Raw genomic sequence first — 17676 nt, 5'->3', positions numbered from 1 at the left:
CCTTCTGTTCCTACGGAGGTAAATGCCAACCGAGCCTTCATAGGTAGTGGCCACAGGTTTGAAACGAGGCTTGGGAGAGACAGTAAGGACCCACCCGGTGCATTGGTCACCCGGCAAAGGGAAACGAACTGTCGCCATTTGCAAGAGATACCACCATGGCAGAGAACTGACGTCACCAGACTGCGGCGGAGGAGATAACTTCATTGAAACCTGCGGCTACAGGTGTTTAATCCCCTAGCCTTGCCTCTCCACACATCGGGGAAACCTTAAGGGCCCCTCCCAGCTATCCCGTAAGGGCCCCCCCCAGCTCTCCCATGAGTGCAATAGCCAGACCGAGGGAATCAGACGTGGCACGGGACCCGCGTTGCGGAACTCCCGGCTACCGCTCCCACCAATGCTGACAACTGAGGTCTCTTGCACCAGCTACCGGGGGCGTGGCTACCGGAGGGCAAGTAAAATTCGCTGAGGATTCTCAGCCCCAAGTTCTACAAACTTAGGGTCTGAGGGAATGGCACACTGGAAGAGTGTGCCCAGTCGTTCATGAAAACAGGGCTCCCAGGAGCAGCAGACCTGGCGTGTAGCCAGTATTGTGGTGAGCGGCACCCGTGAGAGGGGCCTGGCTAGAGGAAAAGTGGGGAAGTGACTAGACACAAGAGGAGACCCTAGGCACTCAGGATTAGAGACTCACCCAGTCTGGGAGGAGGAGCTGCTGCACAGTGACTGGTTCCCGCGTATTGACAGGAGAAACTTGGCCTGGTGGGCACAGCGCCACCTACTGGAAGAGAAGTTAACCAAACTCTAAGACTGCATTTATTAGTTTTTTTTTTCTCTTTTTTTAAATTTGGGTTTTTTCTTTCATTTTCATTATTCTTTCTTGTTGTTTTTTAAATTTTTTTACAATTTTTTAAAAAATTTTTTTTCTTCTAATTTTGATTTTAATTTTTTTATCATTATTATTTTTAAAAAAAATTTTTTCTTTTTTTATTTCCTATTTTTTTCTTCTTTTGTCTTTTCATTTCTTTTCAATTCTCTTATTCCCCCTTCCATGAATTCTACCTGCTTACTCTCATTCTCTTTAGTGACTTCTTCCCTTCCCTTCTAATACCTTTCCTCCCAAGCATCAAATAAATTTAGATGAGTAAACAGTAACTCAGCAGTCAAACAGAACAAGAAGTAACATGAGCAGCTTGAAAAAGCAAGGAAGAAAAGGAGTACAAACAATGCAAGACAGCCTAAATATTCAGGAGGACCTAGAGTCATCAGAAAAATCGTCATATAAAGAACTCAAGGAACACCTTAGATAGATGGAATGGAACCTTAAAGAGGATACGAGACAGCAAATTCAAGCAGCGAAAGAACACATTGAGAATGAATTACATAAAAAGATAAAAGAAGAAGTTAAGCATCTTTATCAGAAGATAGAGATTATAAAAAAGAATCAAACAATAATTCTAGAAATGAAGGAAACGATAAACCAAATTAAAAACTCAATTGAGAGTATCACTAACAGAGTGGAGCAAGTAGAAGCCAGAACGTCAGATAATGAAGACAAAATATATCATCTTGAAAAGAGTCTAGCCAACTCAGAAAGGCTGGTAAAAAATCATGAGAAAAACATCCAAGAGTTATGGGATAACATAAAAAAAACAAACTTACGAGTCATCGGGATAGAAGAAGGTACAGAGATTCAAACCAAGGGAATGAGTAACCTGCTGAATGAAATAATGACAGAAAACTTTCCAGAAATTAAAAAGGAAACAGATATACAAATTGAAGATGCATACAGGACACCGAGCACACAAAATCACAGTAGACCAAGCCAAGACACATTGTTATGAAGATATCCAATATACAGAAAAAAGAGAAAATATTAAAAGCTACAAGAGAAAGGAGGCAGATTACATTCAGGGGTAAACCAATAAGGTTAACAACGGATTTTTTATCACAGACACTGAAAGCGAGAAGGTCATGGAACAACGTATTTCAAACACTGAAAGACAATGGATGCCAACCAAGAATTCTGTATCCAGCAAAATGAAGCTTCAGGTATGACAACGAAATAAAAATCTTTCATGATAAACAAAAGTTAAAAGAATTTGCAGCCAGAAAACCAGCATTGCAAAGCATTTTGAGCAAAACACTACACGAGGAAGAAATGAAAAACAATAACCAAAACCATCAGTGGGAAGTGCCTCGGTAAAGACAGAGGGCGAGGGGAAAGATAATCATGGAGAAACAAACTAAATTTTTTAAAAAAGGATAAATAATCAAACATGGATGGAAGTACAAACCATATATCAATAGTAACTCTGAATGTTAATGGATTAAACTCTCCAATAAAGCGACATAGGCTGGTATCATGGATTAAAAAAACAAATCCAACAATACGTTGCCTCCAGGAGACACATCTGATTGGAAAAGACATACACAGGCTGAAGGTGAAAGGTTGGGAAAAAATATACCACGCACACGGTCCTCATAAGCAAGCAGGTGTGGCCATCCTCATATCGAATAAAACCGACTTCAAGACTAAGTTAATCAAAAGGGATAAGGAAGGACTTTATATACTGTTAAAAGGAACCATTCAACAACAAGACATAACAATTATCAATATTTATGCACCAAATAATGGTGCTGCGACATTCATAAAACAAATTCTCCTCAAGTTCAAGAATCAAATAGACCACAACACAATAATTATGGGTGACTTCAACACACCTCTCTCACCATTGGACAGATCTTCCAAACAAAAGTTGAATAAAGAAACTATAGAACTCAATACCACAATCAATAACCTAGACTTAACTGACATATATAGAATATATCAACCATCATTAAATGGATATACTTTTTTCTCAGCAGCACATGGATCCTTCTCAAAAATAGACCATATATTATGCCATAGGGCAACCCTCAGTAAATATAAAGGGGTGGAGATAATACCATGCATTTTATCTGACTATAATGGAATGAAACTGGAAATCAATGATAAAAGAAGGAAGGAAAAATCCTACATCACATGGAAAATGAACAATATGTTACTGAATGATCAAGGGGTTGCAGAAGACATAAAGGAGGAAATCAAAAAATTCTTAGAGATAAATGAAAATACAGACACAACATATCGGAATCTATGGGACATAATGAAAGCAGTTTTAAGAGGGAAATTCATCACCTGGTGGTCATTCCTCAAAAAAAAGAAAAAACCAACAAATAAATGAGCTCACACTTCATCTCAAAGCCCTAGAAAAGGAAGAGCAAAACAACAGCAAATGTAGCAGAAGGCAAGAAAGAATTAAAATCAGAGGGGAAATCATTGAAATTGAAACAAAAGAAACTATTGAAAAAATTAACAAAACTAAAAGTTGGTTCTTCGAAAAAATAAATAAAATCGACAGACCTTCAGCCATGTTAACGAAGAGAAGAAGAGAGAGAACTCAAATTACTAACATACGGGATGAAAAAGGCAATATCACAACAGATGCTACAGAAATACAGAAGACAATTAGAAATTATTTTGAAAACCTATATTCCAATAAAATAGAAGATAGTGAAGACATCGATAAATTTCTTAAGTCATATGATTTGCCCAGACTGAGTCAGGAGGATACACACAATTTGAACAGACCAATATCAATGGATGAAATTGAAGAAGCAATCAAAAGACTACCAACCAAGAAAAGCCCAGGACCAGATGGGTATACAGCGGAGTTTTACAAAACCTTTAAAGAAGAATTAATACCAATACTTTTCAAATTATTTCAGGAAATAGAAAAAGAGGGAGCTCTTCCAAATTCATTCTATGAGGCCAACATCACCCTAATTCCGAAACCAGACAAAGACACCTCAAAGAAAGAAAACTACAGACCAATATCTCTAATGAACCTAGATGCAAAAATCCTCAATAAAATTCTGGCGAATCAAATACAAAAACACATCAAAAAAATTGTGCACCATGATTAAGTAGGATTCATCCCTGGGATGCAAGGATGGTTCAATATACGGAAATCAATAAATGTTATTCACCACATCAATAGACTTAAAGATAAGAACCATATGATCATCTCGATAGACGCAGAGAAAGCATTCGACAAAGTACAGCATCTCTTTATGTTCAAAACATTAGAAAAACTAGGGATAACAGGAACTTACCTTGACATTGTAAAAGCTATCTATGCTAAGCCTCAGGCTAGCATCACTCTGAATGGACAAAAGTTGAAGGCATTCCCTCTAAAATCTGGAAGAAGACAGGGATGCCCTCTATCACCACTTATATTTAATTTAGTTCTTGAAGTACTAGCCAGAGCAATTAGACAAACGAAAGAAATTAAAGGCATAAAAATTGGAAAAGAAGAACTTAAATTATCACTATTTGTGGACGACATGATTCTATACCTAGAAGACCCAAAAGGATCTACAAAGAAACTACTAGAACTAATAAATGAATTCAGCAAAGTGGCAGGATATAAAATCAACACGCATAAATCAAAGGCATTTCTGTATATCAGCGACAAAACTTCTGAAATGAAAATGAGGAAAAACACTCCATTCACAATATCCTCAAAAAAAATAAAATACTTGGGAATCAACTTAACAAAAGAGGTGAAAGATTTATACAATGAAAACTACAGAACCCTAAAGAGAGAAGTAGAAGAAGATCTTAGAAGATGGAAAAATATACCCTGTTCATGGATAGGCAGAACTAACATCATCAAAATGGCGATATTACCAAAAGTTCTCTATAGGTTTAATGCAATGCCAATCAAAATCCCAACGGCATTTCTTGTAGAAATAGATAAAGCAATCATGAAATTCATATGGAAAAATAAAAGACCCAGAATAGCAAAAGCAATTCTAAGCAGGAAGTGTGAATCAGGCGGTATAGGGATACCAGATTTCAAACTATATTACAGAGCAATAGTGACAAAAACAGCATGGTACTGGTACCAAAACAGGCGGGTGGACCAATGGTATAGAATAGAGGACACAGAGACTCATCCACAAAGTTACAACTATCTTATATTTGATAAAGGGGCTAAAAGCATGCAATGGAGGAAGGATAGCATCTTCAACAAATGGTGTTGGGAAAACTGGAAATCCATATGCAACAAAATGAAACTGAATCCCTTTCTCTCACCATGCACAAAAGTTAACTCAAAATGGATCAAGGAGCTTGATATCAAATCAGAGACTCTGTGTGTGATAGAAGAAAAAGTTGGCTCCGATCTACATATTGTGGGGTCGGGCTCCAAATTCCTTAATAGGACACCCACAGCACAAGAGTTAATAGCAAGAATCAACAAATGGGACTTACTTAAACTAAAAAGTTTTTTCTCAGCAAGAGAAACAATAAGAGAGGTAAATAGGGAGCCTACATCCTGGGAACTAATTTTTACTCCTCACACTTCAGATAGAGCCCTAATATCCAGAGTATACAAAGAACTCAAAAAATTAAACAATAAGATAACAAACAACCCAATCAACAAATGGGCCAAGGACCTGAACAGACACTTCTCAGAGGAGGACATACAATCAATCAACAAATACATGAAAAAATGCTCACCGTCTCTAGCAGTCAGAGAAATGCAAATCAAAACCACCCTAAGATACCATCTCACTCCAGTAAGATTGGCAGCCACTATGAAGTCAAACAACAACAAGTGCTGGCGAGGATGTGGAGAAAAGGGTACACTTGTACATTGCTGGTGGGACTGCAAATTGGTGCGGCCAATTTGGAAAGCAGTTTTGAGATTCCTGGGAAAGCTGGGAATGGAACCACCATTTGACCCTGCTATTGTCCTTCTCGGACTATTCCCTGAAGACCTTAAAAGAGCATGCTACAGGGATACTGCCACATCGATGTTCATAGCAGCACAATTCACAATGGCTAGACTGTGGAACCAACCCAGATGCTCTTCAATAGATTAATGGATAAAAAAAATGTGGCATTTATACACCATGGAATATTACGCAGCACTAAAAAATGACAAAATCATGGAATTTGCAGGGAAATGGATGGCACTAGAGCAGATTATGCTTAGTGAAGCTAGCCAATCCCTAAAAAACAAATACCAAATGTCTTCTTTGATATAATGAGAGCAACTATGAACAGAGTAGGGAGGAAGAGCAGGATGAAAAGATTAACTTTAAACAGAGACATGAGATGGGAGGGAAAGAGAGAGAAAAGGGAAATTGCATGGAAATGAAGGGAGACCCTCATTGCTATAGAAAATTACATATAAGAGGTTGTGAGGGGAATGGGAAAATAAACAAGGAGAGAAATGAATTACAGTAGATGGGGTAGAGAGAGAAGATGGGAGGGAAGGGGAGGGGGGATAGTAGGGGATAGGAAATGTAGCAGAATACAATAGTTACTAATAGGGCATTATGTAAAATTGTGGATGTGTAACCGACGTGATTCTGCAATCTGCATTTGGGGTAAAATTGGGAGTTCATAACCCACTTCAATCTAATGTATGAAATATGATATGTCAAGAGGTTTGTAATGTTGTGAACAACCAAAAAAAGGGTAAAAAATGAATTAATAATAATTCTTATACATAAGTAAAAGATTACTGGTCAGCCATGGACTGTGATGGCATAGAATAAAAAGAATTAGGAAGGGGAAAAGTGGAGACAGATATCCTAAAGAGACATATATACAGAATCAGCAAAGAATAAGGTTTGTTTTTAAAAACTGCAAGCAAAGTTCACATATAAAAGGAAACAATTCTTGAAAATGAGGATGAAAAGATACCTAGAAGTCAGACTATAAAATACATGATATATCATGCTAAGATATTTAACTACATCAATTTGGGACAGTAATTTGATTAGATTTGCATTTCATAGGTTTCTTGATAGCAATATTGGTTATGTACAGGAAGCAGGTAGAACTAGAAGAAAAGAAAGTAAGTTAGACAACTTTTTAAATGGTTGAGGCCAGAAGTAATTAGAGCTTGAAGGAGGGAAGTGAAGAGGAAGACTCAGGAGTTTTTGAGGAATAGAACTGACAAGATAATCATAAAATGGCTTTAATGTTCTTGATTTGGGCAAGAGTGATCATATGTATACAGGTACATTCAAACTAAAAGCATGCACACCCACACTGAAGGAACATGTGAGGAGAGAAGCATGTGGGCACAATGTATGTCCATAAGAGAAAGATGAAAGTTTTTGGGAAAATGTCTGTGGGGCATTGTATTTCTTTTTAAAGCAGCAGCTCTCACTTTCATTTCAAATTACCTATATGCTGCACTTATAATTCAGATAATGTCTTGCTCTATTGGTGAGTTATATCTAAAAGGCTTAGAACCATATTTGGCAAATAGCAAATTTTCAAAGAATTTTAGCTATCGTATCAACCTGAATCATCCAAGAGCATTAATGTTCCTACCCTCAATTATTTTATTTCATTCAATTCTGAATTTTAAAGAGGATTTGGTAAAATGTCTTGGGTACAAATAACTTTCAAATTCTTCAACATCATTACCTATTCAAAGCATTTTGCTGAACTAAAGACTTCTTGTTTATTCAAAGCGGGGAGACACTGGAATAAGGGCTTTTATTAATTGTTTGTTGCAGGAAATAAAGAAAAATATCACCCCTTGTAAACATACAGTGAAAGTTTTCAGATCTTCTATAAAAAGATAATCTGTGTCACAGAAAGTTGATGAATTTATTTCCAGAATGGACATGTAAGAGAGAAATTTGAGAAGAAAGGGATAGAGAAATTCAACAAATGTCCAGAATTACATGAGATAGACCTTTAAAACGTCTTATTATTTTCTTTGAAGAGTTGTAAATAATTAGAATAAAATATCCATATTCCAAAGTGAACTACATAAGATAGCTAATACAGTATTTTTAACACACATGGTTTTCTTCTATTAGCTTAATAGAAAGTGAACTGTAACAATATCAAATTCTGGTCAGTTATCTAATCATTAGTATGCTATATGATTCTAAGACACTATCATGATGACTAACATATTAAAATGATAAATACATTATACTCATGTATACAGTGATATATCCTACATTCAAAACGATGCTTTACTTTTAATTATAAAATTTCCTTAAGAAATAGTTGAAAACTTTTGGAAAAAAAACAAAAGAAATAGGTAAAAAGAGATAAACGATGTGATTATGACCTAGGCATAGTACTATTTGAATTACATTTCATCTCACTCTTTACAACCTCTGCAAAATAGGTATTATTCCTATATAACACAGGAACACAAAGAAGTTAAATTGTCTACAGTAACATAGCTGGTATGGATAGAACTGAAAATGAATCTTGAAATTGGCCAGCTCCAGTGCTCACAGTCTCAAATCACACTATACTGTTGCTTCTGAAATCTTGAATATATATGCCTTATATTTTAATAAAAGTTGTAAATTTAAAATAAATTTGTATATTTCACTGACTTATCATGTGCTTCTTTTGAACTACCATCTTCACTTATAGTTTCTGTTTCTTCCTCCTTTATGAGAAAACAAAAATATAATATTAAGATCAGACTAGGTAGTTTTCTCCAAATAGCAAAAATATATCCCAAAATTGCTTAAAAATCAATCAAATAAAAGTTAATTTAGGGCAAATAATTTCTTTAATAATTCAGATATCTCAGTTACTCACATCATAGTTTTCCCCTTTAAGAGAAAATTCATCTTGCTACCATTTGCATTAATAGAAATCATTCCTATCTGATTCCTTCTCCCTTAGCTCCTAGTTTCTGGAAATACTTAGGTCCATTTGTAATGCAGGAGAAAACAAAGGGACAACAATAACTACAAGAAATCCAGAAAGCCACAACACAAAAAAGAAAAAAAACATACATTTTTCTTCCAGACAAATATCAGAATATTTGCTGTTCTGAAAGTCAAGATAAGTTTAGATAAATTTAGAGCATCTTTTTTTCATGAATTTCATAAACTCAACATTCTTGTTGAATACTGTCTTTGTTCTCCTTATAAAGTTATTAATACATTTTACTTGCAAATATAAGAACCAGACAATGGTGGGGGTGATGGGTAGAAATAATATATTTTGATACCTCAAGAATGTCAAATTCTTCTTCAAGTTCTTCTAAAGAAACTTCTTCTTCTTCTGTGTTGAAACAATATAATAAATGTTAGATGGTTAAAAGAGTTAGACATAGCATAAATAGAATTTCAGTGGTATGATTTTTTAAACTGACTTCTCACCTCCATTCCTATTCATTCCAACTCATTTTAAACATGATTTTAAACTAATATTGCTAATGTACACTTTATGTATACTTTGACTACATTGTCTTCCTATTTTAAAAAACCCTTTAATCTGTTCTTACTAAAGTTGAAAATCTCCTTGTTTATTTTCCCATTCCCCTCCCAACCTCTTATATGTAATTTTGTATAGCAATGAGGGTCTCCCTTCATTTCCATGCAATTTTCCTCATCTCTCCCTTTCCCTCCCATCTCATGTCACTGATTAATGTTAAATGAATTACAGTAGATGGGGTAGAGAGATAAGAAGGGAGGGGAGGGGAGGGGGGATAGTAGGGGATAGGAAATGTAGCAGAATACAACAATTACTAATAGGGCATTATGTAAAATTGTGGATGTGTAACCGACGTGATTCTGCAATCTGCATTTGGGGTAAAATTGGGGGTTCATAACCCACTTCAATCTAATGTACAAAGTATGATATGTCAAGAGCTTTGTAAAGTTGTGAACAACCAATAAAAAAAATAAAAATATACTCTGAACAGGTTTATAAAAAAAAATAAAGTTGAAAATCTTTAGTCTTATATTCAAGTCAAGATTTGCTCCCAAATTAACCATGAATCTTATTTCCCATGACTTACCTTTCTTTGAAAAGCATGGAACTAAAATTTAAGGGAAACAGAGCTAAACAAAATGTTGTCTTTCAAATATATAGATACTTATAGACTGCGTTCTAGGTTAGGTGTCCTGTTAGATGATAAAAAGAGGTGAAGTTATGTAAGAAGAAGTCACAAGCTCAGTGACTGAATGAAAGGTAAATGCCAGTGCTAGGGTATAGTAGTTCAATGTTTTGTTTTGTTTTGTTTTGTTTTAAGGCAAAATTTGGAGATACTGGTTATTTTAAGAGTACCAAAACATCAGGGTTAAGTGCTAGTACAGAATCTAAACTATGTAAAATGTGAATAGAGCAGAAAGTGAGGAAAGAACTTTTGTGGCAAATACAACACAGGTTCCCTCCAGTCTTGTCCTTTCTTCCTATTCACTTCCTTTCTTCCTCTCCACTCAGATTATTTTCTCTTTTCCTCACATTTAACTACCAATTTATCAGATTATTTTCATTATGTATTCTTCCATTTTTTCTTTACCATTTTATTTGAATATTTTTTCTATGTTATTGGTTTTGATCTCATTTTATTGATTCATTAATTGTAACCATTTCAAAAATAAAATTTGAGTCACTTTTTCTTATTTAGATATTCTTTGATTAGTGTTATTCTTTCAATCAACTAGAATTCAGTACTGGATATTTTAGTATTTAATATTCTACAATATTTTACATTTGATTCTAAATTCTCTAAATTTTAATTGATACTTTTGATGAAGTGGTTTTTAAGTGTGGTCTTTGCATTTTAAAAATATCAATCACTACTGTAGGAAAAGCACAAATCCTTCCTAACATTATAAATAAGAAGTTATTACAGGCAATTTAAGACACTATAAAAATATCACATTGAGAAAAGTAGATTTTTTAAATCATAAAAAATAATAAAGTCGGCTGGAGTTATGGCTTAGAAGTAGAGCACTGGCATAGCATGTGTGAGGCACTGGGTTCAATTCTCAGCACCACATATAAATAAATAAAAATCAAGGTCCATTGACAACTAAAATTTTTTAAAAATAAAAAAGTAATACACTTTGCATAGTAGTATAAGATATTTTATAATATAATTATGTTATTACTATATGTAGTATCTGAGGCATTCCAATAATATTAATATATACTAATATATAACATAATCCAACAATGTTATTGTAATAATGAAATATTTTTTTAATTAGTTGCTCATGACAATACAATATATTTATAGTCTAATATATAATAATATACAACAAGAAGAAGAAGAAACAAATGTAAGATAAAAACTAAAAGTAGAAAGAGGATTTCATAAATAAAACATAATTGTCTTGTATGGTCTGGAGGAGACCTAAAGAAAGGGAGAGGAGAAGAAACAGCTAAAATTTATGAAGAAGTTTCAAGCATCATTGAAACTCAGTGAGCTCTGTGAACTTAAAGATTTTATTTGAAGACGTGGATATCAATTCTACATCCAAAAGATATGGATGGGTAAAGCAGAAAAAAATCTATAGATATTTACTCTATAAGACATAACTTAACAAGAGTCACCAAAAAATTTCACATTAGAAAAAAAGGACTAAGAAACATGCTTAAGAAATAATAATATATCCTATATGTGGTAATATAACAATATATATAATTATATTAATATTTCATACATAGTAGTATTTAACCCATTTCTTCATAAATATATTATGATATAAAAAATAATTTCTAGGGGTTGGGGTTGTGGCTCAGCAGTAGTGCGCTCACCTAGCACATGCAAGGCCCTGTGTTTGATCCTCAGCACCACATAAAAATAAATAAATAAAGGTACTGTGTCCAACTACAACTAAAATATAAATATTAAAAAAAATCATTTCTATTTACCCATAAACTGCTGCAAAGTCGCTTACCTTTCAAAGATTCCAGGTGTAAGTACATAAGTATACATTCTGTTTTACAAAACATGAATAGTCACACTAATTTTTATTTTTAAAACCAACAGCTAAAGTCATTCTTGGTCTAATACCAAATGTAAGAAGGAAAAATGCATATGGCAAATAGGTTCATTTTCTTAGAGAATTATTTCTATTGAACCCAGACCCTTCTACCACTTTCCTTCTATACAATATAGACTTCCCCACTGGTACTAGAATTCATGCACATAAGATTCAAATTGAGTCAACTGTAATGCCTGTGATGCCTCCAAAAAATGTTTAAGCAGATACTAAATCCCTATTGAGTCTATCTCTAGTACTGTTTTCTTCCTTTCAATTTCTAGGATCACTACCTTAATTTATGAATTATATATGTAAGTACTGCAAAGCCTTCTACCTTGGCTTGAATTTCTCCCTCATGCAAAGAATGTTATACCTGGGCTGTCCTGGTAATCTGAACAGGTTCCATCTCTCTCCCCTCTATCCTTTTGCTCCCTGTAGAATGTCTTCTCCAGTTTCTAATTTAAAAACAACAATAATCTTTCAGCTTCAGAAAGTTAAACATCCTTCACTGTTTTTTGTTATTATGTTGGCGGTGCCAGGGATCAGACTCAGGGCTGTTGGCAAGCACTCTATCACTGAGTTACATCCCTAGCCCTATCCTTTGCTGAAGTGATTTGATATTTAGTCAGACCCTCCTCTACAGTTTTATTCCTCTCACTTACCATCAAATTGAATATAGTTATTTGTGAACTTTTCTCTCTTAATAGACTAAAATATTCACAAGGGCAGAGATTACATGTACTTAATTTTGAATTGCCCTGTGTCTGAAATCTCTTAGGGTATTTTTGATAGATGTTTGGTAAATACTGAGTAAATGAATATTTTTAAATATCATTTTTTTATTGTTGTTGTTTTTATTTTTTATGTGGTGATAGGGATTGAACTCAAGGCCTCATGCATGCTAGGCAGGTACTATACCACTGGGCTATCTCCCCAGAATCTGAATATTTTTTTAAATGACACTAAAATCATTCCTTTTGAAGGAAGTAACATTCATATTTGGAAATGATATTGACCAGATTATATTGTTATATTGTGTGCATGTACAGATATGTAACAGTGAATCCCACTCTTATGATTAATTATAATGCACCAATAAAAATATTGAAAAAAGAAAAAAGTAAAGCTTAAAGGAGAGTGCCCTAAGAAACTACTGTTTAAGAATCAATAACTAAAAATCCCTAATAAGATATATTAAAAACCACAGTAAGAAGATAGTACACCATGATCAAGTGGGTTCCATCATAGGGATGCAAGTTTGGATCAACATATGCAAATCAATAAATGGAATTCACCACATAAATAGAACTAAGGACAAGAATCACAAGATTATCTCAATAGATACAGAAAAAGACTGATAAAATTCGATACTCATTCATGTTAAAAATGGTAGAGAAACTAGAAATAGAAGGAAATTGCTCAACAATTATAAAGGCTGTTTGTGACAAACCCAAAGCTAATATCACACTGAATGGGAAAAATCTGAAAGGACTTTCTCTAAAATCAGAAATAAGAAAAGGATGTTTTTCTCATCACTCTTATTCAACATAGTTCTTGAAACTCTAGCCAAAGAAATCATGCAAGAGAAGGAAATTAAGAGAATACAAACAGAAAATTAAGAAGTCAAACTATCTATTTGATAAAAGCATGATCCTATACCTAGAGAACTCAAAATATTCTACCAGAAGATTTGCAGAGCTCATAAATTCAAAGTAGCAAAGTATGGGATCAATATATAAAAATAAATAACTTTCCTATACATTTCAATAATAAATTTGCTGAGAAAAAAAATCAAGAAAACTACTCCATTCATAATAACTTTAAAAATAAAATACTTGGGAATAAATCTAATCAAAGAGGTGAAAGATGTCTACAGTGAAAACTACAGAATGCTGAAGAAAGAAACTGAAGATCTTAGAAGATGGAAAGAACTTTTCTTCTTGGTTAGGCAGAATTAATATTATCAAAATGCCCATACTACTAAAAATGTTATACAGATTCAATAAAATCCCTATCAAAATAACAATGACATTCTTCACAGAACTAGAGAAAACAGTCCTTAATATGCAAAACAATTCTAAGCAAGAAGAGTGATCTTGAAGGCATTAATAATAACAGACCTCAATTTATACTAAAGAGCTATAGTAACAGCATGATATTGGCATCAAAACAGATATGAAGACCACTGGAACAGAATAGAAGACACAGAGAAATTCACATAGATACAGTCATCTGATACTTGACAAAGGTACCAAAAACATGTTGAAGGAAAGATACCTTTTTAAATAAAGAGTGCTGAGAAAACTAGATATCCATATGTAGAAAAATGAAACTAGATCCCTATGTTTCACCCTGCACAAAAGTCAACTCAAAGTGGATCAAAGACCTAGGAATTACACCAGAAACTTTGCATTGCTAGAAGAACACAGGTTCAACACTCCAACATTGGCATAAGCACTGACTTCCTTAACAAGACTCCTATAGGTTAAGAAATAAAGTCGAGAATTAGTAAGTGTGATAGAATCAATTAAATAGCGTCTACACAGCAAAGGAAATGAATGGGAAGAGAGCTATAGAATGGGAGAAAATCTTTGCTACCTACTCCTCTGACAGGAGATTAATATCCAGAATATATAAAGAACTCAAAAAATGGAACACCAATCCAAATCAAATAAAAAACAAATAATCCAATTAATAAACAGGCAAAAGAACTAAATATTCTCAAAAGAAGACTTGAAATGGCCAAGAAATATATAAAAAATGTTCAACATCCCTATCAATTAGGAAAATGCAAATCCAAACTACATTGAGATTGAAGATCCTAAAGAGAATGGAGACCCTAAATAGATTATAAATCTGATTATCTGATTTTCAATATATATTTGCAGTTAAAATACATGTTTAGGGCTGGAGTTGTAGATCAGTGGTAGAGTGCTTGCCTAGCACTTGTGAAGCACTGGGTTCCATCCTCAGCACCACATAAAAATAAATCAAAGGGGATGGGGCTGTGACTCAGTGGTAGAGGCACTGGGTTTGATTCTCAGCATGGCATATAAATAAATAAAAAATAAATAAAGGTCTATCAATAACTAAAAAATATTAATAAATAAATAAAGGTATTGTGTCTATCTACATTTTTTAAAAATGTATGTTTATTTCAAGAACCTGGCATTTAGTCAAAGGATTATATGCAGTCTTGCGAAACAAGTGTGATTCCCAAACCAGCAACATCAGCATCACCTGGGAACTTGTCTGAAATGCAGAATATCAGACCCTACACCAGATCTACTTAATGAGAACATGCCAAGACAGACTCATATGCACATTAAAGTTTGAGATGCATTACTTAGGCCACATGCTAGTACACACAGAATATACTCAAACTTGTCATCTAAAGAAATCTAGAATATATGAAGTATTCTTCCATCTTTTTCATGGGGAAAGTAGCTGGGATAAAACAGCTAAAATCTGATTGCTCCAATGACATCTCTGATCATTTAAAATCCATGCATGGTGGAAAATCTTGTTTTCATCTGGGATCAAGGATCATCACTACACATGGGGGGAAATACTTAGTATTAACAAATTAAGCTTCTTATATATATTTAGTGATTTATATGTAAAAATACATGGATTTTCCCCCTATTATTATTAGTGAAATACATAAAATGGATTTGGCATTATAGTATTTCTGTCTTACAAGTAAACTTGCTGTAATTTACCAATGTCTCTAAATAAAATGAAAGCATGTTTAAAAATAAAAATGTCATTTTAAAAGAAATAATAGCAAATTAACTTGTGAAAACATACCACTTTCTTCCAAAAATATGTTCAATCCATTCACAATTTCTTGCCTGCTTCTTCTTAACTCATCTTTCATTTCTATGATCTAAATTTTAAAAATACAATTAAAATACTTAAAAACTATTGCATTTAATAAACAACTAGAAATTTTAGGTTGACTTTTAAAAGCCCCAGACACAACCCAGATTAAAATTTAAACACTGATTTAGTAATTTTTTTTTTAAAAAGGGATACTGGGTGGGTTTTCTAGTCTGTGCAGAATTTATAAAGATTATCTAAACTACCAACTTCCTAATGTACAAAAGAAAGGCAAATAAGCCCCTATTCTAGTAATCTGTTGTCAGGTGGAGAAAAGATCTCTTTTCTGCTTTAATTTTATTATGACAAGATCCCATGGGATCTAAACTGAAACCAAGGCAATGAAGGCCTCCATAACTCTCGACTTTCTCTATTTATTAACAGAGCTTTTATCCCATTCTCTTTGGATCAAATTGTCTGAATTTAACTTTGGGCAAAAGGGAGGAAGGAGATGGGAGGGCGTGTAAAGGCAGGTAACACGGTGGAACAAGATGGACATTATTACCCCAGGTACATGTACGACTGCATACATGGTATGATGCTACATAGTATACACAATGAAAAGTTGTGCTGCAATTGTGTACAGTGAATCAAAATGCATTCTGCTATCATATTTACCTAATTAAATATTTTTTAAAAAAGAAAAAATTGAATTTTTAAGTAGCCTGGTAACTTGGCTCTCTCAGCTTTTATATTTTGGCTAAAATGTTTGCAATCTTATTTTGTACTTCTTTGCTTAAAAATTTTATTAGCTTCTCACAGCCCTTTAGAAAAAAACAACAACAAATCCTTAAGGGACTTTTCTGATCAAGTTACTACCTATGATTCTAATCCAACTTCCATTTATTCCATTCCCTGTGCTTACGAATGCACTGCTATATGATGTTATTCCTGCCTTGAAAATTCTTTCCATCTTTCTTTTCTGAAAAATTCCTTATCAATGTTAAGACTCAGCTCACTATTCTACAGGTTTCTCCACATTGGAATTGGGTACCTTTGTGTGTCTATAGTATATACTACATAACCATAATCATAACACTAAGCATAAAGTATTATAATTATTTTGTTCCCTCAAGGATTATCTTCTCATTCAGCACTGAGTGTAAAACTCAATAAATGTCACTAAATAAAGAAATCAATATACAACTAAAGTAAAGATGGGTGGATTTGTTGTGATTGAGTACAACTTGAGGAGGATGAAAAAAAATTGACACCCCCCCACTCATTAATTTAAAAGATTTTATGAAAAAGTGAGCTAGTTTCAGAGGAAATTAAGAATGGTTGATAATAATGTGGACACAATTCATTGAAAAAAAGGTTATTTCAGATTCTGCTGATAATATTCAAGATAATAAAAAGAAAGAAAATTGGAGACCATGTTCAGCATCTTAATTTCAAAGATAAAGAAGTGATATAACAGCACAGTCAGGATTAGGTCTCTTTTTTTTATTTGTATAATTTATACATTTTTTTGCATATGTATTTTCCTTTTCTATTTGTTCTTTTTTTAAAAAATATTTTTTTTAGTTGTCAATGGACCTTTATTTTACTAATTTACATGTGGGGCTGAGAATCAAACCCAGTGCCTCACACATGCCGAGTAAGCACTCTATCACTGAGCCACAACCTCAGCCCCTCTATTTGTTCTTTTTAGTTATACATGAGAGTAGTTTATTATACAAACATGGAGTGTGTCTCATGCTATTTAGGATTCTAGTCTTGTGGCTGTACATGATGTGAAGATTCACTGTGGCTTATTCATATATGTGCATAGGTAAGTCATGATAGATTCATTCCACTATTTACTATTCCTATCCCCTTCCCTTCTCTTCATCTCCCTTTGTCTAATCCACTGATATTCTTCCAGTCCCACCTTCTTTCTTTTCTTCTTCTTCTCCTTTGTTATTTATTTGTTTATTAACATGGTGATCTTTAGTAGGTCAGAAGAAAAATATATGGGCTTAA

At 33.7% G+C, this 17676-nt stretch overlaps 2 protein-coding genes across 2 annotated transcripts in view; both read right to left on the bottom strand.

The window, feature by feature from the left end:
* LOC308630923 (uncharacterized protein) overlaps nucleotides 1-14090 on the bottom strand; it is a gene marked incomplete at its 5' end in the record, with an annotated part of 50928 nt that extends 36838 nt beyond the window's left edge. Inside the window, 4 exons of the mRNA XM_081261735.1 lie at nucleotides 8431-8486; nucleotides 9060-9112; nucleotides 12203-12284; nucleotides 14082-14090. Coding sequence (XP_081117861.1) covers nucleotides 8431-8486; nucleotides 9060-9112; nucleotides 12203-12284; nucleotides 14082-14090 — 200 coding nt within the window. The remainder of the gene's footprint in view (nucleotides 1-8430; nucleotides 8487-9059; nucleotides 9113-12202; nucleotides 12285-14081) is intronic.
* A 1549-nt stretch (nucleotides 14091-15639) lies between these two features.
* PMS1 (PMS1 homolog 1, mismatch repair system component) overlaps nucleotides 15640-17676 on the bottom strand; it is an 80680-nt gene continuing 78643 nt past the window's right edge. Inside the window, exon 14 of the mRNA XM_081261944.1 lies at nucleotides 15640-15718. Coding sequence (XP_081118070.1) covers nucleotides 15712-15718 — 7 coding nt within the window. The 3' untranslated portion in view covers nucleotides 15640-15711. The remainder of the gene's footprint in view (nucleotides 15719-17676) is intronic.

The sequence above is a fragment of the Spermophilus citellus genome, assembly GCF_964194105.1.
Source record: "Spermophilus citellus genome assembly, chromosome: 11".
NCBI lineage: Eukaryota > Metazoa > Chordata > Mammalia > Rodentia > Sciuridae > Spermophilus > Spermophilus citellus.
This window is presented reverse-complemented; position numbering and strand designations above follow the sequence as displayed.